This window comes from Montipora capricornis, chromosome 2 (genome assembly GCF_036669925.1).
Source record: "Montipora capricornis isolate CH-2021 chromosome 2, ASM3666992v2, whole genome shotgun sequence".
NCBI classification, from domain to species: domain Eukaryota; kingdom Metazoa; phylum Cnidaria; class Anthozoa; order Scleractinia; family Acroporidae; genus Montipora; species Montipora capricornis.
The window spans coordinates 6529244-6551743 of NC_090884.1; the positions used below are offsets into that span (position 1 = coordinate 6529244).

General features: G+C 40.5%; 2 protein-coding genes across 5 annotated transcripts in view; one reads left to right on the top strand and one right to left on the bottom strand.

Moving 5' to 3' along the window:
• Positions 1-1154: 1154 nt before the first annotated feature.
• On the top strand, positions 1155-2634 carry LOC138037730 (pyroglutamylated RF-amide peptide receptor-like). The gene has a single exon (XM_068883639.1). It carries the CDS (start codon positions 1289-1291, stop codon positions 2498-2500), a length of 1212 nt encoding a protein of 403 aa, XP_068739740.1. The 5' UTR covers positions 1155-1288; the 3' UTR covers positions 2501-2634.
• A 3037-nt stretch (positions 2635-5671) lies between these two features.
• LOC138038641 (coatomer subunit epsilon-like) overlaps positions 5672-22500 on the bottom strand; it is a 41719-nt gene continuing 24890 nt past the window's right edge. Inside the window, exons 9-12 of one of the 4 annotated variants that reach the window (XM_068884628.1) lie at positions 22158-22313; positions 18534-18626; positions 10645-10766; positions 5672-8350 (exon numbers count right to left, since the gene is read on the bottom strand). In XM_068884628.1, coding sequence (XP_068740729.1) covers positions 7954-8350; positions 10645-10766; positions 18534-18626; positions 22158-22313 — 768 coding nt within the window. In that variant the 3' untranslated portion in view covers positions 5672-7953. Of the gene's footprint in view, positions 8351-10644; positions 10767-18533; positions 18653-22157; positions 22314-22500 lie in introns of those variants that run through there. The other 3 variants (XM_068884629.1, XM_068884631.1, XM_068884630.1) reach the window with 3 other exon arrangements.

Genomic DNA, 22500 nt, shown 5'->3' on the forward strand with positions numbered 1-22500 from the left:
GCTACGTGTAATTACTTCGAGTTTTAATTGGTTTACTGGATTGTCTCCGACCTTTTTGATTGGCCAAAGTAATTACTTTGGTTTTGATTTTACGACAGTCGATTGAAACTCGCTCTATTGAGTAAGGTGTGATATTCTCAAGCAGCACTTCTTGCATATACTGATCCAAAGAAATCATACAACGAAAGGGGAGGATGTGAATCAGATGGGTTTCTAGTCTGCATTTTTGTGTCCCAAACATTGAATTGTAGAATAATTTAACTCTATATATTAATAAAAGAAAGTCTAGTTATTGAATTGTTCAAGGAGTCAACTTCCCTGTCTTAACCCCAACTGTATTTGAAGTTCTGTGATGATTTTGTTGGGCTTTATATCTAACACTATCAGAAACTAAGGTTATCTCGGACACATTAACATAAATATCAGTAGTTCAGAAATGAAAATATTATTTCGAGTTGTTTAGATGCTGCACCTGCAACGCAGAATTTGTCCAAATGAATGAACCCCCAATTCAGTTGGCTCGTTAGTAAGATAATTAGATGCCAAACCAGCCAATCACTGAAGAATGATCAGGCAAACGTGGCGATACCTTTGTTAGCTCCTCGAGGGCATCTATAACATCTGCTAAAACATTCTTAATGCAAACAGGCGAGCAGCCGGAAACCACGTGACTAATCCCATCGCAGACAAAATAGCAAGAGCTGTTATTTCTTCGAGAAGTCAGGCTTAGGAAGTTCATTTTTCACCGAAACATCACTGTGAAATATATTGACCATGAAAAAAGGAAAATGAAAGGTGGATTAACTTGACACCTTTAGCGAAGGATAACATATATATATACAAGTACATACATCAACTTTAGTAAATCACAATGGGCGATATAACTATTAAAGCTAGAATTTGAAAAAGCTAATCACAATCCAAACTTATTTCATACATTTTTCAATTCTAAAAATAAGATACTAAAAATATATAAAGTCTTGCTTTTTACTGAGAACATGTGCTTGTCCAGGCTGATGTCAAATGGGATGCCCACAAGTCGTGCCCATCCCAGTGCCTATTTCCTTATTGATAAACGAGAAATAGGTGTCCCTGATTATATTCAGAATATCTGTATTTGCCTGAAAGCATGTTTTAGGTTCAGTCTTTCCATTGATTGGGTAACTGGAAAATTCAGGCTTTTGAAGTCATCTTCCGTAAAACATTTAGCTTCGTGCATCGTAACGGATAGGACATAAAAGTCGTGTTCATTCACAGCTAAGGCCTACACCGATTACGCAACCACGCAATGGCAAGTCCTCTTCATTCACCGAGAAATTTGCCCGTCACTGCCTCGTTCATTGCCTCGAAAAATTATCCCAGTCACGAACCCAATATTGGAAAAGCACTCGCCAGTTTTTCTGTGATCGCCTTCACGCTGTTGGGAAATATGATTATCATTATTTTCTACATCAAAAACTACAAAATGAGAACGGCGACGAACAGTTTGGTTATCAACCACTGCCTCACAGACGCACTACTTGCCTTGTCAGATATTGCACGGTTTGATTTCACGCACGCTTTTCGCGTGGAGGGGAGTGCTATATTTTGCTCAATGTATGCGTATTTCGACAGCTCCTTTCTCGTGGCTTCATTTTTAAGCATGTCTTGCTTAGCGCTGGACAGACACATGGACCTCCTGCGGCATACTCGTTTTAGGAGAATAACCAAACGTAGCGTAGCTGTTCTTGTAAGTTTTGTTTGGCTGCAGTCCTTACTCGCAGCTGCTCCGTGGTTTAACTTTACAAAGTCTGGTGAAATGAAAAACTGCAGTTCATCACTTGGACAGTTCCCATTGCTCCTCGAGGCAGGATCCTCAATCAAAGCTCTTTCCATTCTGGTAAAAGTAACTTGTGTTATTCTTCCCTCCGTTGGCATCTTTTACGTTTCGTTCCGTATTTTTAGCTCGAGAAGGCAAGGACGGAGAGTAGACGTGCAACAGCAGCCAAAGATTCGACGCCGTCACTTTTCAACGAAACATTTTGCGAGCAGGAAGTCCTCACCAGCTGAACTGACAGCGGTGATCTTGCTTGGAACGTATATTGTTTGTACGGCGCCATTTCTCGTCGCTGTTACTTGTACCATATTCAGTCGAGAGAGCCCTGCCTTTGCCGCAGAAGTCATATTCACTATCTATCTCGTGTTTCGCCTAAAAGGTTTTCTATTTCCAATCATCTACATCACAAGAAACCGAATTACTTTTCATTCCGTTAAGAAGCTCGCCTGCTTCAAGTTTTGCGGTCCAATGTCGACAATAGCCTACTTTGTGGGCGACCTTCCAGGCAAAATCTTGCAAAGAAATTACAACCGACAAGAAAGGAGACCTCATTTCAACAGAGGGCAACATAATGTGCTACAGCTGAAAATTTTCTCAAGGACTGTTAGAGTATCAACAAATGATCTTACGGATCTTGCGAAAACGAAAGAAAATCCTCACGAAACTAACGAAACAGCGATATAAATGCAAAACCGCTATCCGAGAGCATGGCTCAACTTGCTGTGCAGTGAGCAGATTGCAAAGAAAAACATTTGCTGAGTTTAAAGCAATTCGCAGTGAATTCAAAGCTAACTTACTAGCACTTTAAGTTCACTGTATTTCAGTGTTTTTTTTTTTTTGTATGTTACAATATCTTCGCCAATATCCAGTTACAAATTCGGTAGTCTGAAGTCCACAATCCACATTCCGTGACACAACAATAGGGTTAAGTGCGATCGTGGATATTTGTTTACATTTAAAACTGTTGTTAACGGCATTGATTCCAATCAATACCAGAAAACAGATATTTTGGAAGTCTGTGCGATGATATTTAAAAATATTTAATACTTTTTCTTAACAATACTGGGAGAATTATTGCGTGAAACGAAAACACAAAAACTCGTTTCCGGTCACGCACACAATTCTTTAATACATATTTCGACATGAATCTATCACGTGGTTTAGTGGTCATCGCGATTGCCTCTGATGGAAGAGATACCGAGAGATGCCTTCTACGAGAGAGAGAAATCTTACGCATGCGCAGCCAGAGCGCGACCCGAAAAGAAATTTATTATCATAAAAAAGTCACAAGAACTAAATTTGTGAAAATCTGGAATTTGTTGAAATTGTCTGAGAGCTTATTACTAAAAAATTTCCAAGTTAAATTTTACTGAGATCATCGCAGTTATGAACGCTACTTTAGCAGTAACGAAAGGAGAACCTGAATTTCCTTTTCGTTACTACACTAAAGTAGCGTTCATAACTGCGAAGATCTCAAAACTTCCCGCAGTCCAAATGTCTTTAATACATTGTTCCTTAAAAAATGTCCCTTGCCAAAAACAAGCTTTTTAGTGCACACAATCACGAGGTGCGCGATCGCCAATTGCGCATATGACGTGTCAAAACCGAGATGCGCATGCACGTATGACGTAATTCAAGATGGCACTGGAAAAACAGAAGAACGAAAAACGAAAATTTACTAAAGCTCATCTTTTGCACAGGATGCCAAAGATTAGAAATTGCGTTCGACGTTAGGAGAACGCAACGAGATATAGTACGTAATAATGAACTTCATCTAGTTCAAGTGTCTAGTCTTCCAGCCATGGGGCACTGTAAATTGAAATAAACTCAGGTTAACGCAAATCAAATCAAATGTTGGTTTTTGACAAGAGGGGGAAACCGGAGTACCCGGAGAAAAAAAACCTCTCAGGGCAGAATAGTGAACCAACAACAACCTCAACCCACTCATGACGCCGAGTCTGGGAATCGAACCCGGGCCACATTGGTAGCAAGCGAGTGCTCTCACTACTGCGCAGTCCCTGTTTCTTTATGAACTGCTTATCAAACATCATATCAAAGTACCTGGCGGCAGAACTTATTCTTGGTTTTCACATGACGTCACGGTCGCCATGTTGGAGCCCCTAAAAAAAGAAACGGCGGCCATGTTGGAGCCCCGGCGAAATCTCTATTATTATGCAAACGTTTTCTTTTGTTTTCGTTGAAAAACATGGCTGTTGATCACGTGAGTGAAAACCAACAATAAGCCCGGTGGTTTCTTGGGGTCTACTCGCCACAATTATTGTAACATACATCCCTTATTATTATTATTATTATTATTATTATTATTATTATTATTATTATTATTATTATTATTATTATTATTATTGTTTGTCTTTGGAACACTATTAATTTTGTGCCAAATAAACATTAATTCAATAATAATTATTCAAGAGGGAAAGGCGGCACGGGGAAACCAAAATCGAAAAATTATGTTTCAGGGTTTGCAGTTTAGCAAGTGATCGGTGGATTGGAACAAAGCTTAACAGAACGTAGGTCACGAGAAGATAATTGGGCGTTGTTCAGCAAACTTGAGTTTACATTGCACTGCTAGATAATCAGAATTATTAAATTTTCAACCTCGGTTAATGCATTTCTCGTGCTCTGATTGGTTTCCTCAATCTCGGTTATCAGCTCATATACCTTAGTTTGACCTTATATGGCAATTGATTGCGATAAGCATTGCTAAGCCGGAAAGCGAAATTTCTCTCTGAATACAGCAAAAAAAAAAAAACTTTTTGCGGAAAGTTTGGATCAATCCCGACGTTTAGAAGTACGCGAAAAGGCAAGAAATGTTTTTGTGATGAGCCTGCGTCTGTCTGACCACATCACATCTTCATCAACTTTGTTCGATTTCCCTCGGATTTTCTCCCTTTTTTCGCTCGTATTTCTTCCTTCCAAACTTTGCAGTTTAAGGAATTTAATTAAACAATTATTCTTGTTGAATATGAGACTGTTTATAGCCAACTCGGCACTACGCGCCTCGTTGGCTATTTACCATCTCATATCCATTATTGCTTTCCTACTCTGCTCCTTGAAGTTCTCCTCCGGGTACTTCGGTTTTCACCATCTCCTCAAAAACCAACCAACGATATGATTTGAGTTTATTTGATTTCTGTACAGCGGTGTCCCCAATTAGTATCCCAGCACTTAATACAGTTGACAGTTAAATAAATTTCGTTAGTATATACTGAAACAGTGGATAGCGTTGAGGGCGCGCTCTGATTGGCCGCTTAAACTCCGAATATCCTTTGTTATTATTATTAACACATTGTGACAATGTCCAAACATGGTCAAAGCGCGCTCAATATTCGTCGTGCTTACACAACAGATATCCTGCGATATACGTAAAATTTTTAGTAGCCGAGAAAAAAAAGGGTAGTTTTTACTGCTTTTTTTTCCAACAAACGTAGAAAATTGTGCTTTGTCATCAATGTGTCGAATAATAAAACTATTATCCTGCTCAATCTTGGGGAATATTGCCTGATTTTAGAAAACTCGGCCTACGGCCTCGGCGGCTTAGTATCAGGCGATATTCCGCGCGATTTCGGAGGATAGTAGTGAACTATTTACCTCCGAGCAACTCGCGCGGGAATTGCGCCCGAAAACATTGTCATCGTTGCAGGCATAAATGGGTTAACATCATCTTTTTGTGCTATGTTATCTAACTGCTTTAGTATATATATACTACAACAACTATTCACCTCAGTGTCGGTGGCTAGTGGTGGATATTTTACGAGGTAAATATCCACTTCGGTGAAGAGTTGATTATTGCGCGAGTTGCTGTGTGGAATTTGCGCGACCAGGTTTTAAACATACTTAATAACCATGACCTTTATTTAACGTGGTCAAATGTACTTAGCTATACTGAGCTACTTGCAGACATACCCCAAAAATAAAAGGAAAACATCTTTGAAATCAAATCCTTAAAATTCTTGTACAGTTGGCGGGGCGAATTTGGACAGGAAGAGCGGGTTAATAAGCGCTTTATAAAAGAAATTCTTAAATTACTCTTTAAAAAACTGATGTTTCTCTTGCTTTAAAGGACTGACGAAATGCACCAGGCCTTCTTTGTCCTTCCTCTCCAGTGTGGAAAACTTCCAAAAGACGTTGTAACACAGGCGCTGGCCATTTTTAGGTTGCGTGGGTGACTGGATTGTGATGGAAAGACTTTTTTTTTAAATTTCAAAAGATCGAGCGTCTTCCCCTGAAATTGTGCATCTATTTCAAGTATTAGGTAGCCAATCAAACAATATGCGTTACCCTTCTTCAGTGGGCCGGCTACCCGTGCGAACGAAACAGAAGGAGCTCTGTGCGGAACTGATTCGAACTATAAAAACAAGACGAGCAACCGCGCACGCGAAGAGAACAATTCGGTGATGTAATATTCTATTCCACTACCAAAACGAAGCTTTTTCTAAACGCTTTGTTTAGATTGGACGTGAGAAAATTTATTGTTACAACATTTTATGATTTTTTATTTGCTCGCGCGATTGACAACATGTTTCCTCAATTTTCACAAATGCAATTGCTAAAAGACTAGCGAGCCAGATTTCATCTGGCGAATCAAGTGAAAACTGTCACATGTGCAATTTTGTTTTCGTGTACAGAAGGGACTGGTAATAAAATGGGGAGAACGGGTTATCGGTTGCATTGATTTTAGAGCAAATTGGCTTGTGCGAAAAACTTTAACGAATAAGCGTAGCACAAAAAATTGTCATCTCCAGGGCCCTGATAAAACGCAGGGAAAATTGTCAGGCTTCGGCAAGGAAGAAAGTCGCCCTTTCCGACTCTTGGATTAATTATTTTTAGATGAAAAATAGAAACGGAAGAATCTTTCACGAATCCACAGAGGCGTTAGGCGCTCTGGAGAACATGGCTTTCAAAACGTCGTTTTGTTTGAGGCGCTCCGCCAAATCTCTGTTCTCTTGGTCACTTCGAGGTTGCGTGGGTTCGTTGTTGTATTTCATTGTGGGACTGTTTTGGGGGACTCGTTTTCATCACTGCGTACGCGGAGCAAGAAATGAAGTAGCAAAACAGGAATATACCAAGAGCTGAGCTTTCTAAACCACCAGAGTATTGTACAATGGCAATTTTAAGACGATGGCTAGCTTGCCAAGGTGCAAAATTGTCCGGAAAACGAAAGGTCAATGAAATCGTGGTACATGCGCTGCGCTGACAACGAAAGTTATGAAGATTTAACCCGAAATTGTCATCGTAATAGAATATACGACATACACAGTGGCTCGGATCAAAACAGTCCCATAATGCAATTCAATAAGACTCTGGACCCTGGACCCTGTCGTTCGCGACGTCTATAACGTCTATGAGTTTGTGACGTGCACCGGGCGTCAACCAAACTGACTTTAGATTTAAAAGGTCATAAAGAACCAACATTTGCAAAACTCACAAATCCCTCCCAAAGCCCCTACTTGACCCTCTTGTGTCTTCATATTTTCTTTTAACGACTATCATTCGATTATGCCTTGATTGTTTGAGGCGTTTTTAAATGTCAGAGAATACGTCCAACACTTGTCCAAAAAGAAACCCAACTAAACCATTAAACTAACGTAGACTTAAGGCCCATTTAAACGCTTTCAACATTTGCTTCAACTTGCATTTCAACATTGTTTAAAGGGTAAAAAATGTTGAACTTGTTGAAAGCGTGTTGATTCAAATGTAAACTGATTTAAACTTTCATTCAACATGGATTCCCCTCTATCAACTATGATGGATTCAACATTTCGTTTGTTATGGAAAATGTTGGATGGAGTTGAAGCCATTAGAACAGTTCGTTCAACAATCGCAGAACACACTTGTGCTCACATGTGGCCGTAAATCTGGACAGGAGAGTCTGGTTTCTTGTTACTAGTTCCTCGTAATCAAAGTGTTGGCTCAATATTGTTGGCGCGATGTTGAAACCAATTGAACGGCCTCCACACAACATTTGTTTTTGCTTTCAACATCTGCCCAACATCGTTCAACTTTGTTCAATGCATGTTAAAGCAAAAAATTGAAATCGTTTAAAATGGGCCTTTAAGAACGGTTGTAGCAGCTAGTCAATAATTAATGGCATCTTCAGTTTTCCACTCCATCCAGTACTAAAAGTACTCGGTTTCATCTAGAAACACGGGCAACAATCCTTGAGCGAACAATGTGGGCAAAATTGAACCACGAGGGAACAGTAATTCGCGTTCGAATGACGAACTCAGCTTCTCGTCATTTAAAACGCGATCCAGCAGCGTTTTAAGAAGAGGCTGCTCTGCCACCAATTCCTCTGTTAAGCTCTTAAAGGTGGCTCCGCTCGCGTCCGAGATAGTGAACGCTCTCTTGGCGACGACTAACACTTCTTGTAGTCGTGTGTTCATTAGCTTGCTTTGGGCAAATTCGGAGACGAAAGATGACGGACTCAGTGGGCGTCCGTATTTAAGTCTAACATCTTTGACCAAAGTCGACAATTTGGGACCAAGGAGAAGTTTTGAGAACGCATCCAAGTCCCTGGAATAAACCGACAGGGCGGAAAATTAAATAACTGCCAACAAGAGAGGATGACAGATAAATCGAAAACAATGAGTGGATTTGAGAAAGTAGAGAATAGTTTTTTTTCCAATCTATTTTAAGGTTCGCACCATGCTGTGAAAGTTATTTTGGTCTCGTTGGTCGCGCAGCCAATGATAACCAATCATGTATCTTCCATAAAAAGTCGTGCATGCATCATGACCACAGGCTAAATTTAGATTGTAGCATATATATATATACGCGGTTGAAAGTGGGGTTGGGGGTGGGCAGTTAACACTTTAAAAAGCTTAGAGAGATATGTTGATTTTGTTTCAAGGCGCTTTTTATATACACGAGTCGTTGGGTCTTACACACTTGAAGCTTACCCCCACCACCGATGAATGCTAATCCATCACAAGTATTCTTCACCCCCCCCTCCCCACCCCCACCGTATATCGCTGATACCCATTTATACACTTGGATGAGGTGAGACAGTGTGAAGAAACCTTAACACGACAACAGAGCCAGGCCTCTACGGTGGCCCACAAAGGACATGCTGCAAATTAAAGAGTTGCTGCAAATTTAAAAAAAGTTGCTGTAAATTTACAAAATGAGTTGCTGCAAATTCACAGGATGTTGCTTGCTGCAAACTAAAACATCAAAAGTATGCGCGCTCACTGATGGAAGGGCAGCTACAAAACACAGTCACAGGTCCAGGTCGCAGGACATTGTTTTAACAATTCAGAAAGTATTCTAAACATCCACTTAAGCTAACCTTAGGCCTAATTAGACCTAACGTTAGCATTTGTAAACAGTTAGGGTATTGTGTATTCTGTATTGTTAAAACAATGACCTGTGACTTGGGACTTGTGACCTGTGTTTTGTACCCGCCCCTCCTTCATTGCGCACACATACGTTTGATGCTTTAATTTGCAGCAACATTCTCTTAATTTGAGGCAACTATTTATTAATTTGCAGCAACGTTTTTTTTAATTTGCAGCAACTTTATTTTATTTGCAGCAACTCTTTAATATGCAGCATGTCCCTTGTGGGCCACCGTAGGCCTCGAACCAGTGACTCTGTCCTTTGGAGTCCTGGCGCACTACACCACTGTGTCGTACGTTGGGATTTGTAATAAGCGCCGCACCCTAAACACAATGATCGGAGTTCACCCCCACCCCCCTCAGGAATGCTGATCCATTAATCCGTTACCCCTTGTAGTATGTCGATAGTATCCACTATGATTTATACACTTGGGTGGAGTGAGACAATGTGAACAAAAGCTACAAATCGACGACAGAGCCACGTCTCGATTTTGCAGTTGGGAGTCCTAGGACTATACCACCGTGCCCCCACAGACTAGTTGTATGTTAGGACTTTCAATATTTTAAGCGCCACACCCTCAACGCAAAAATCTTCATAAACGCCGAAGATTTTAAGAGAGTGAGTACGAAAACAAAACCTGATGTGGGAAGAGTCAATGCGCAAGGGTGGCGTCTCTTCCAAATACACGCTCGTTCATTCTTGTCATTTTTTTCGCCAACCGTATCTGCGCAACATGATGAATGGTTTGAGGAGATCACTTAAATAACTTTCGAATGTTTCCGTTAGGTGTTGAAAAGCCCGCAATCATTCAGCATCGTTCCGTCAAAAATGGCCGTATTTGTTCCAAAAGAGGTCTATACGCAACGTTTAACTGTTGAGAGCGTCCTAACTGAGACGACTCCCCGGCTTGAACGCGGTAGCAGGGAGTTTAAGGAAAGACGACAGCTACGGCATCGACACAACCACAAATCAAGAAGGTCATTGGTTAAAAAAAGGAAAAATACTTGTGCTGCACGTGCGGCACGAATTTCCGTGCATTTCTCTGCCGTGCTCCTTAAAGTAACAACGTGAAATCATCAAATTTTAGGTTTTGACGACAAAGCGAGCAAAAAAACAATGAACCATTAATTTCTAATTTTACTTAAAAACCGTTCGCCCCCATCCAGTTACAGGATAGGTCACCCGTATTGTACACGGTGAACAAGACGGAATAGTCGCGAAATATTAGCGATAGTGCTAAGGTATATTTTGGAGTGACGCTATTGTTGACGTTGCCGTTGTCTTTGCTTGAACTTTAGACGTTTCCGCATTCTCTTGACGTTTCCTGCGTCCGCGTCATTTCCGGCATTTAATACCAGACGTATAAAAAGTACTCTAGTATAAATACGGCCAATATTAATGGTAGTGTCGTAAGAGATAAGCGTTGAAAACACAGACAAGATGAGATGAAAATAAGTATTTTGACTTACTTCTGCAGTAGAAGCTTCACTGGAGGGTAACTCTGACAGGCTTGATTTATCTGAGTGTTTTGTTTTTTCTGTCTTGAGGTGGGGCTACCACGCGGGGTGTCGGTAGATAGTTCCTCTCCTAACTAAAAAAAAAAATAAAACTACTAGTTAGCCCGTTAGGCATCATTATAGCCACGAACTTGACTTACGGGGGTGCTTTTTACACGCAAGTCTCTCTCTTACAAGCTACTAGGGGGTTTAAGATACAGAAACGGCTACGTCAAAGACATCGCCAGAAAGAACGATTATTGGTTTAAAGACGCGGCTACACGAGCGATTTTTGTCGCGTCGCCTGCGCGCCAGGGAGATAACACTTAAGACAAATGTTGGCGACAAGTTGAAGGCCGCGCGAATCGCATACTTCAAGAGATCTGGGCACTATAAACATACACTCCTCCTTTAATTTCATTGGCTAAATACTCTTTACTGGCGTTGCAAGCGCGGGCAAAAAGTTGCAGGGTGGCCATACTGGCAACTATCTCTGCGATTTTGTCGCGAAAGTTTCAACTCTGGCGACTTTTTTCTTGCGATTTTTTCACCTGTCGCGTCGCCAGTTCAAGGGTGGCTACACGTGTGATTTTCATCTCGCGCTGGCGACGCGACAAAGTTTGAAAAAAATCTTATCACTAGTGCCAGCAAAAAATCGCTCGTGTAGCCGTGACTTAAAGACGAAAAATCGCCGTGCTGCACGTGTGGCAAGCATTTTAGTACATTTCGAGCCGTACTTCCCGGAATAAAAAGACAGAAACAAAAAATTATAAACGAGAAATAACCAAATTTGAGGTTTTCGACGACAACGCGAACATCCATAAGTGAATCTTTCATCCTCTATTTGTATTTTAAAATTTCTCGCGTCAGTAGAGCGTATTCTTCGCGCACATTGTTACAGGTCAACAAGATGTAATAATCACAAGATTCCAACGATAGCGCGAAGTTACAGTTTGAAGTGACGTTTTCGTTGCCGTAGCCTCCGTCGTTTCTGAAACTCTCTAATATCGCTTGCAAGCAGGCACATTTTTAGCCAAAATAAAATAGATGAACACGTTAGAGAACGTGTCAAGCCTTTTCAAAAAAAAAAAAAAAAGGAAACGAATAAGTTGCTAGTGAAAGATTCGCTAGTGTTTGTTCACGTTGCTGTGAAAACCATTCATTTTGTAACTTTTTCTCTAAAATGTATGCCATTCGTTGAACTTTCATTCCAAAAGAATCTGGCAATTCAAAGACGACCCTTGATTCGAAAAGGTTTCCGAGTTTTAAGATTTCCAGCTGCTCCGAAATGCCATTAAAAAGAAAAGTTCTTGCTGATTGCCTTAGAGGGTTAGTTCGAAAAACTGAAGTGCTTAAGGCCCCTCAACTTGGCGCGCAACATTGTTTCGTTGCACGTTTGGGTCGATGTTTCCCGTTTTTCACCTTGCATGATCAACTTGCCGCGCAACAAAAACATTTGTTACGGGTTGAAAAAAGTTGTTGCGAAAAGTAGAGCACGAGTCTACTTTGAGCAACAGATTTTGGCTTTGTTGCTCGTTTTTCATCAAGCTCACAACTTGTCGCGCAACAAATGTGCTCGTGTACTAGCAAATCAACCAATCAGCGCCCTGCATTTCTTTAACATTTGTTGCGGGTCAAGTTGATCATGCAAGGTGAAAAACGCGAAACATCGACCAAAACTTACAACGAAACAATGTTGCGCGACAAGTTGAGGGTTTTTGTATCTCGTATTTCGCTGCCTTTACGGAGCTAATGATGGGGAGTAGCAATCCTCCAATTCACCACTAGGGTCTGTTGCCAAACACACGAAAGAATGGGTTATTGCCCCAGCAGTTTCCTACTCGGGTTTTTGGCCTCTGGAAAGAAACTGTTCTCTAGAGTAACATCAAGTGGTCTGAAATGGGAGCACAAAACGTACAACCTAAAGAGGTCAACTTGAGAACTTTCAAAACATCACGAGTGGCCATAAATCACGAAATGCGTGAGTAAGTTCATACGATTTTTTAAAATGTAGTATATACTGAAACCGTGAGATAATGTAGCAGAAAAACATTATTTTAACTCATTTATTCCTGAAACGATTACAACATTTTCGGGCGCAAATTCCGCTCGAGTTGCTCGGAGATGAATAACAAAGGATATTCGGGGTTTGGTTATTTACCATCTCATATCCAACGCGCGATCATGGAATAATTGTTAATTATTCATTAAGCCATTGTTCCGTGATGTTTTTAGCTCACCAAGAAAATTGCGTTTCTTAGTTTATTGCTGGTCTTCTTGGAGTGTCTTCCAGATACACAGCTTAAAAGCTTAAAATACCCTTGGCTGCTCCTGTGCTGGCGGTTTGAACAACAACATGGGGATCTCCTAATTAAAGGCTCATTCATGCGTAACATACCTATGGGCGGCCGTCACCGCCAAAAATACCAAGTTTGTCAAAGGAATATAGCAATGTCAATTGGTTCATTGGCGTAGTGCAGAAGGGACTAAATGAGTTAGAAATGATGCAGCCTAAATACAAGTACTCGTGTTGCCTTTTGTCAAATGGTTCAGTCAAAAAGTAAACGAACTAGGAAGATATTAAATCGTCTAGTCATTTCTGTTAAAACGGAAGAGACTAACTAAAACCGTTCTATGCAAATAAAGATCGGTTCATCTTCCAAACACGAACCGGTATAGTGTGTCACCAAACGGTCCGGTGTGATGTTAATAAATGGCTTATCTTAACTTGACGTGGTTCAGTCCATCGATGTTCAGTGTAATATGAATCGCTTTAACGAAAGGTCAATTGATTTAGTGTAATTACAAATGCTTTATCGAGACAACAAATGACTCATATGGTATGTATATAAATCCACCTAACATGAAATGGTTTATGCAAAGTACAAATGGTTTACCTTGATGTGAAATGAATTAAAGAAAAAAAACACAAGTGGTTCAAAGTATCGGCAAATGATTCAATGTACTCTGAAACGGTTTAACAAACGGACGATTGATTTAGCGTAATCAAAAATGGCCCAGCGAGACAACAAATGGTCTGAAAAGAAATGAAATGCTACAGTCCACTAAGAAACGAATCGCCCTAATATGAAATGGTTTTCCCTAATGCGAAATGAAGTAGAGAAAAGACAAATGGTTTGGGGCGACCACAAACGATTTACCCCTTTGCGTGACATAAAATACCTCGCCGAACCGCCAAAAATACCAATGTGAAATGGAACAGCCAAATGTCAAATGGAACAGCCAAGTCTAAAATGGAACAGTCCAAACGCAAGTGGGGCACGGTATCGGCAAATGATTCAATGTAATCTGACACGGTTTAACAAATTGACGTTTGATTTAGCGTAATCATAAGCGGCGCAGCGAAACAACAAATGGTCGGAAAGGAACTCAAATGCTACAGTCCACTAAAGAAACGGATCGACCTAAATATGAAATGGTTTATGCAAAGGAAAAATGGTTTTCCCTGATGCGAAATGAATTAGAGAAAAAACAAATGGTTTGGGGCGAAAAGAAATGATTTAACCCTTTGCGTGACATCGAACACTTCACGGAACCGCCAAAAATATAAATGTGAATGGAACAGCCAAATGTCGAATGGAACAGCCAAGTCTGAAATGGCACAGTCCATGTGGGGTCTGACGTCAAGAACTACTTAAAATTTGGCGCGAAAGCAGCTTGTTTACAACCGGGATTTCACCTGTCCTTTGTACAGTTCGGTAAGTTTGCTTCTGCTGATTTTCTGTTAAAATTATTTACTGCCTTCATTACAGAGTTTCGTCGTCATGCCTAAGGAAGCATTGGTAAATTAATATTAACAGGAGCTCATGAGCTCCAGATATCAACTGTAGTTAGGATTGAAATGTTTACACACGCAATTGCAAATGCATCATCGTCTGCCATGATTCCTCATGTGGCAGGGTTTCCACAGTCTGACTTGTTTCGTTGAGCGGCCTTTTCGCTGTAGACACTGGATTTTATCGGTTTACTTGAAAGTATTATGATCTTGGAACGAAATGGTTCGATCAATCGGTGGGTGTCACTGACTAAACTAAAGCTAAACGTGATCATGATCTTGACTGTTTCGTCACACGTTTTATTCTCGATAGCTTCTGTTTACGATTATGTCACCTTCCAGCTCTATTCACTTATTTTAAACGCTACATAACGGTGTAGTTGTTTGAAACAAAAGTATAAGATAAGATTTGATAGCGGATCCATCAGTTCACGGAATTTGGTATATCGGTAGTAAGATAAGAAACGCAAGGATTGAGAGGCCACACTGATTATCTTCCTGTGTGAAAACATGTATAGAACCTCTTGCCCTTACAAGGAGATCTATTTTCCTTTTGGTGGTTGAAATATTTGAGATCGTTTTTGTTATCCTCGAACAAAAATTTCCCTAAAAAAAAAAAGGAAATAAAGAAGAAGAAGAAAGAAAAAAAAACCACAATATTCTCTCGCAAACAGTTCTCGCATGGAAGTTGAAAGATGTGAAAAAAGAAGTGAAATAAAAGTCAAAAAAGGTATTCTGTACACTGGAAATCGTAACAGAAGTTAACCTTGGCTTCGCTTTCTCAGTTAGGTGGTCAGTTGGAGTCTTAGATATGCTGTAATGTGACTACGTGATGCAGTTATGAGCTAGGCTGTCAGTCGTTATTTGACTTTGTGACTGCCGTACTGCATTTCGAGTCAAAGATTGCTCACCATAGTCTCCAGTAGCGCAGTAGTTACAACATCCGACTAGATCAGTGAGGGTTGTGGGTTGAAATACCACATGGAACTCATGTAATTGCATCATATAACCATATATTGGGCATTAACCAACCTAATTACTGGGTTGCCAGTCTGGAAAATGTATAATATTTCTCGGTTTTTTATTTTTATTTTTAAGTGTACCTGCCTATAAGCTACTTTACTAAATGCGGATTTATACATTGAGATGAGTTCCATATTAACATACCTCTGAAGAAAAGCAGCTGCTCTTCTGTAATATCAAATTTTGGTCTTCCTCGTCGACCTTCTTGTCGTAAAACAGGAGCTTCGTAGGAACGATAAGATGAATAGGCGCCAGAACTTATACATAATTGACGCGCTTGATTAATCAAGTCAATTGCTACTAAAGAAATGTCACCGTTCAGCAGGGCGGCCTCACCGAGGGTCTCCAGTTTCAACCCTACCAAGCCCATATCGGGAATTGTATCACCACCAACTGTTTCTAAGTCAGCGATGATTTGATGTAAAGCCGTCAGAAGTTGCTGCTTCCCTTCCATATACGCAGTGTCAAAGCTGTCAACGAGAAAAGTCAATGTCGGAGAGGCAATCAAGTTTATGCCGATTTTTAAGAGCATGTTTGCACATGATCCAGACCCCAAACTCCACCTCGCGTCATGACACAAGGGAGAGGGCTTGGTTAATGCCCAATATATGGTTATATGATGCAATTACATCCCCACTGGAAATCGGAAATATCTGAGTTCCATGTGGTATTTCAACCCACAACCCTCACTGATCTAGTCGGATGTTGTAACTACTGCGCTACTGGAGACTATGGTGAGCAATCTTTGACTCGAAATGCAGTACGGCAGTCACAAAGTCAAATAACGACTGACAGCCTAGCTCATAACTGCATCACGTAGTCACATTACAGCATATCTAAGACTCCAACTGACCACCTAACTGAGAAAGCGAAGCCAAGGTTAACTTCTGTTACGATTTCCAGTGTACAGAATACCTTTTTTGACTTTTATTTCACTTCTTTTTTCACATCTTTCAACTTCCATGCGAGAACTGTTTGCGAGAGAATATTGTGGTTTTTTTTCTTTCTTCTTCTTTATTTCCTTTTTTTTTCAGGGAAATTTTTGTTCGAGGATAACAAAAACGATCTCAAATATTTCAACCACCAAAAGGAAAATAGATCTCCTTGTAAGGGCAAGAGGTTCTATACATGTTTTCACACAGGAAGATAATCAGTGTGGCCTCTCAATCCTTGCGTTTCTTATCTTACTACCGATATACCAAATTCCGTGAACTGATGGATCCGCTATCAAATCTTATCTTATACTTTTGTTTCAAACAACTACACCGTTATGTAGCGTTTAAAATAAGTGAATAGAGCTGGAAGGTGACATAATCGTAAACAGAAGCTATCGAGAATAAAACGTGTGACGAAACAGTCAAGATCATGATCACGTTTAGCTTTAGTTTAGTCAGTGACACCGACCGATTGATCGAACCATTTCGTTCCAAGATCATAATACTTTCAAGTAAACCGATAAAATCCAGAGTCTACAGCGAAAAGGCCGCTCAACGAAACAAGTCAGACTGTGGAAACCCTGCCACATGAGGAATCATGGCAGACGATGATGCATTTGCAATTGCGTGTGTAAACATTTCAATCCTAACTACAGTTGATATCTGGAGCTCATGAGCTCCTGTTAATATTAATTTACCAATGCTTCCTTAGGCATGACGACGAAACTCTGTAATGAAGGCAGTAAATAATTTTAACAGAAAATCAGCAGAAGCAAACTTACCGAACTGTACAAAGGACAGGTGAAATCCCGGTTGTAAACAAGCTGCTTTCGCGCCAAATTTTAAGTAGTTCTTGACGTCAGACCCCACATGGACTGTGCCATTTCAGACTTGGCTGTTCCATTCGACATTTGGCTGTTCCATTTCACATTGGTATTTTTGGCGGTCCGGCGAAGTGTTGTATGTCACGCAAAGGGTTAAATCGTTTCTGGTCGCCCCAAACCATTTGTTTTTTCTCTAATTCATTTCGCATCAGGGAAAACCATTTTTCCTTTGCATAAACCATTTCATATTTAGGTCGATCCGTTTCTTTAGTGGACTGTAGCATTTGAGTTCCTTTCAGACCATTTGTTGTTTCGCTGCGCCGCTTATGATTACGCTAAATCAAACGTCAATTTGTTAAACCGTGTCAGATTACATTGAATCATTTGCCGATACCGTGCCCCACTTGCGTTTGGACTGTTCCATTTTAGACTTGGCTGTTCCATTTGACATTTGGCTGTTCCATTTCACATTGGTATTTTTGGCGGTTCGGCGAGGTATTTTATGTCACGCAAAGGGGTAAATCGTTTGTGGTCGCCCCAAACCATTTGTTTTTTCTCTACTTCATTTCGCATTAGGGAAAACCATTTCATATTAGGGCGATTCGTTTCTTAGTGGACTGTAGAATTTCATTTCTTTTCAGACCATTTGTTGTCTCGCTGGGCCATTTTTGATTACGCTAAATCAATCGTCCGTTTGTTAAACCGTTTCAGATTACATTGAATCATTTGCCAATACTTTGAACCACTTGTGTTTTTTTTCTTTAATTCATTTCACATCAAGGTAAACCATTTGTACTTTGCATAAACCATTTCATGTTAGGTGGATTTATATACATACCATATGAGTCATTTGTTGTCTCGATAAAGCATTTGTAATTACACTAAATCAATTGACCTTTCGTTAAAGCGATTCATATTACACTGAACATCGATGGACTGAACCACGTCAAGTTAAGATAAGCCATTTATTAACATCACACCGGACCGTTTGGTGACACACTATACCGGTTCGTGTTTGGAAGATGAACCGATCTTTATTTGCATAGAACGGTTTTAGTTAGTCTCTTCCGTTTTAACAGAAATGACTAGACGATTTAATATCTTCCTAGTTCGTTTACTTTTTGACTGAACCATTTGACAAAAGGCAACACGAGTACTTGTATTTAGGCTGCATCATTTCTAACTCATTTAGTCTCTTCTGCACTACGCCAATGAAACAATTGACATTGCTATATTCCTTTGACAAACTTGGTATTTTTGGCGGTGACTGCCGCCCATACATACCGCTTGCAGCACGTGGAATAACCACATTGGATTGTCAACACAGTTGATCAAGGATGAAACGAACTTGTGCAAGTAACAACTGTCTTGTGATACCTTGGAACAAGAGCTCTCGGAATCAGCTGCGAATAATACGAAAAAAAAAACCCAGTTGTACAGTGGGGATATTTTGTGTTTTGAAATTCCTTGATTTATAAGATTGGCAGTCCACCATGCAAAAAACACAGGATTCGGGTCGCCTATCTACTCCTTTAAATCCCAATACAAATAGTTCACATGTTACCCTAATACTGTAGTTCTCTGAATCTGAATTATTAATAGGCTACTTTCGAAAATACCACAGTAGTCTTTGCTTGTCCCTCAAAATTCTGCATGCCTTGTTACGTGGGATGCATATCATGCATACCACGGCAAGGCTGTGCTCTAAGGAAATTTTCGGGCTGAATCTGAATTATTAATAGGCTACTTTCGAAAATACCACAGTACTCTTTGCTTGTCCCTCAAAATTCTGCATGCCTTGTTACGTGGGATGCATATCATGCATACCACGGCAAGGCTGTGCTCTAAGGAAATTTTCGGGCTGAATCTGAATTATTAATAGGCTACTTTCGAAAATACCACAGTACTCTTTGCTTGTCCCTCAAAATTCTGCATGCCTTGTTACGTGGGATGCATATCATGCATACCACGGCAAGGCTGTGCTCTAAGGAAAATTTCGGGGAGCCCTTCCTCCCCTCCCAAGCATTTCAGCTGGGGTGCCCACCCTTCCAAGTTAGTCGCCCGAATTAATTAATAATATATTTAATTATCTGAGATCAACAACGCAGCAAGATCTTCATCCACCTCTCTCTCAGCAAAACACTGCAGCATTATTTGTTTAGGACACGCAATGATTTGTCACGACACCAAAGACAACGCGGGATTGCTCTGTTTCTAAAACGGCAACAAATAACATATCTTTCCCTTTTTTATTTCGTTATTTCATATACAGGGGAAAAACAACCATAACCTAAATATATTTTAGCCCAGCAGGCGCTCCTGCGAAAAATCGTAAAAATATTAAATTTGCATACACTGCGATTCCAGGGTTCACACAAAAGTAAATTGCACCGCTTCGCTGGCCGCGCTTTACCGCTGTCAGAGCAGAAGTAACAACTCTTTTTTAAACTATATCCAAGAAATGCCAAACTCCACGTTCCAAATTTAATGCTATTTTTTGAGAAAGAATCGAAGTTCGTCCGGCCGCCGGCCGTCACGTGCAAAGTCACGGATTATGTTACATGTGAAATTATGTGGAACAGCCTTTGAAACGATTGTTTCGTACGAAGAAAAAACATTTTCTGAGAGGTTTCATAAATTGTAACCACCAGCATATCAACAAATAATGAGCCAGAGTGCCCGACCGGGCACCCACACAATCGGATGTGTAGCCGATTGTTATTTTATAGTAAATGTACTAGATTTATATATGGAACAGTCAACGGCGAACTCAAATTCCTTCAAGATCGCTCAAAACACCGCTTTTGAGGTAAAAGGACGACTATAAACCACAGGTAAGGTAATTCAACGTTTATTTATGATTGATTTACATACATAGTTAACGATATATCGCTATAGGTGAAGCAAACGGTAAATCTAGTACATTTACTATAAAATAACAATCGGCTACACATCCGATTGTGTAGGCCCCCTGTGCACAGACTTGCACGGTAATAGTCCAGTTAAGTTTTTTTTTATTTTTTATCGTAGTCACAAATGTGCATACCCTAGGGATAGTAATTTACCCGCTCGATAAGAATCCCGTACTCGGGCTACGCGCCCCGGGAGCGAGTAAGTTCCCACTAAGCCATCGAAGCAACTCTGATCACGTGATGGTTTGCTATATGAAACTTGTTCGTAGTCACAAATGTGCCCCACAGATGTTAAATTAAGCCCCGCTTCGGGCTTTCAATTTTATTCCCTTCAGTATTTCCGAACTCCCGTACGGCGATTAGAAATCTCATTCTTCTCTCTTCTTCTCTGAGCGCGCGCTAGACCACTCTTGGCTCACAATATAAGCTATAGCAAATCCTTTCCGCCCGCAAAAACCTGAAAATTTAGTGTCAGTTAATCATTTCCTAGCAGTAACATACAATAACTTCATATTTGCTCATTTCACGTTGATGTTTGAAAAGAAAGTGAAAGAAATGTTACGTGTGAAACGCAAACGCGGAGCAAGCAGAGCCACTGGTTTTGCTCCTTGAAGCTTTTGTTCTCTGTAGAAATCGTGGACGTCGTGGTTGTTGTTTACTACCTCAATCTATTTTAGATGTACTCTAAACATTTTAAGAGGCAAATTTAGACAAAGAAAAGCCATGATGGCTTCTACGAGTCTCCAACGGAGGTTTTAGCAACAAGGTGGCAATGTCAACATCACAAAACAACAACAGCGAGATTTATCATGCCGTTTACGTGAAACGGCAAACGTGAACGTGATGCTACATCCCTCTAATCTCTCTGTTATGAGGAAAAATGATCGTGCTGCACGTATTCCAGTACGAATTATTTTCTCCGCTCCTTTCGGCTCACGCTGGTGAAAACCAGAAAATAGGGAGCTTAAGCACGAAACGCTCTTGTGCCAGGACGGCAACCGGAAGTCAGCCTTTTCCGGGAGTGAGCCGTTTTTCATGTATTTTGTTTTGACACTTCTTCATTTACTTTGCCAAGTAGCTTTTCAATAGAGCGACTTTCATATGACCGTGAGAAATAAACGTAAAAACAGAACGTAAACAAAATGCAAACATTTAATTGGCTTATCGAACAAAAACAAACGAGCGCGAAGTTTCATCGGCTTAGCGAACCGCGCTGATGCAAACAACGTCATCTCTCCATGGATTTTTCTGGAAAGCGACCAGCATTTCGCTTTGACGTCATTTGAAATGCAGTACTGTGATTGGGCAATCGAACTGTTTACTGCCCATATGAGGAGTTTCCTTGGCGGGAATAAGAAGCTTTGTTTTACTCTTGTCAAACATCGGTCCGTGAAACAAACTGCGAACACTTTTTCAAGGTCATACGAAAGTCGCTCTGTTAGAGAGGTTTAGTTTAAACATTTAGCAGAAACGCTGTTGGGCTACGGATGGCAACTGGAAGTCAGCCTTTTTCGGAAGTGAGCCGTTTTTCTCGTATTTTGTTTTGACACTACTTCATTTATCTTTTCAATATTAGAAAGGTCTAGTTTGAACATTTAGCAGAGACTATTCTCCTGGTATACGAAATGTTCACTTCCGGCTTCTGTCCGTGGCTCAAAAACGTCTCGTACATGAGCTCCCTAATAGCCCTTATGCGTGATGACGTCAGACTAGCCGATTTCACCACCAAGCCTCAAATTCCAAAATCAAACTTGTAAATTTTAGCTTGAGCTCAATCCCAAAGGGAAACAAACTTGTAAAGCAAACACACACGCGAACAGTATTGCATGTCGAGGTAATGTGAATAATTTTGCGAAAACGAGGTTTGTTGGTGATATTTTGAGCATGTGACGTCATCATGCATAAGGCCGATTTCAAAGTGGTGTGTTCTCATTTCAGTAGACGTCGATCTTGTAGTAGACTTTCTAAGTACCCAGCCGTGAGGCAATAAACTCACTTTGTCTAGAGCGTCTTGAAGCATACTCTCAGCCTCTTCAAACTTTCCCATGTGCATGTAAGCAATGGCCTGTCCGTTGAGCAACATAACTGTCGGTGTGTATTTGTCAGACAGTTCTTGAAAGATATAATAGGCATCCTGGGATTTTTCTCCACCCTGAGTGAAAGAAGAAAACAAGGTTACCGGTAATCAAAATGACAGCATACAGCTGTAGTAAAGGAAAGGAAAGGAACTGTGTCTGCTCATTCAGATTCTAGCGCTGCCGGGAGCGCTCATTGGGGACACTGTAAACTGAAATTAACAATTAACGCAAAATGAATTCAAATGTTATAGTTATTAAGGA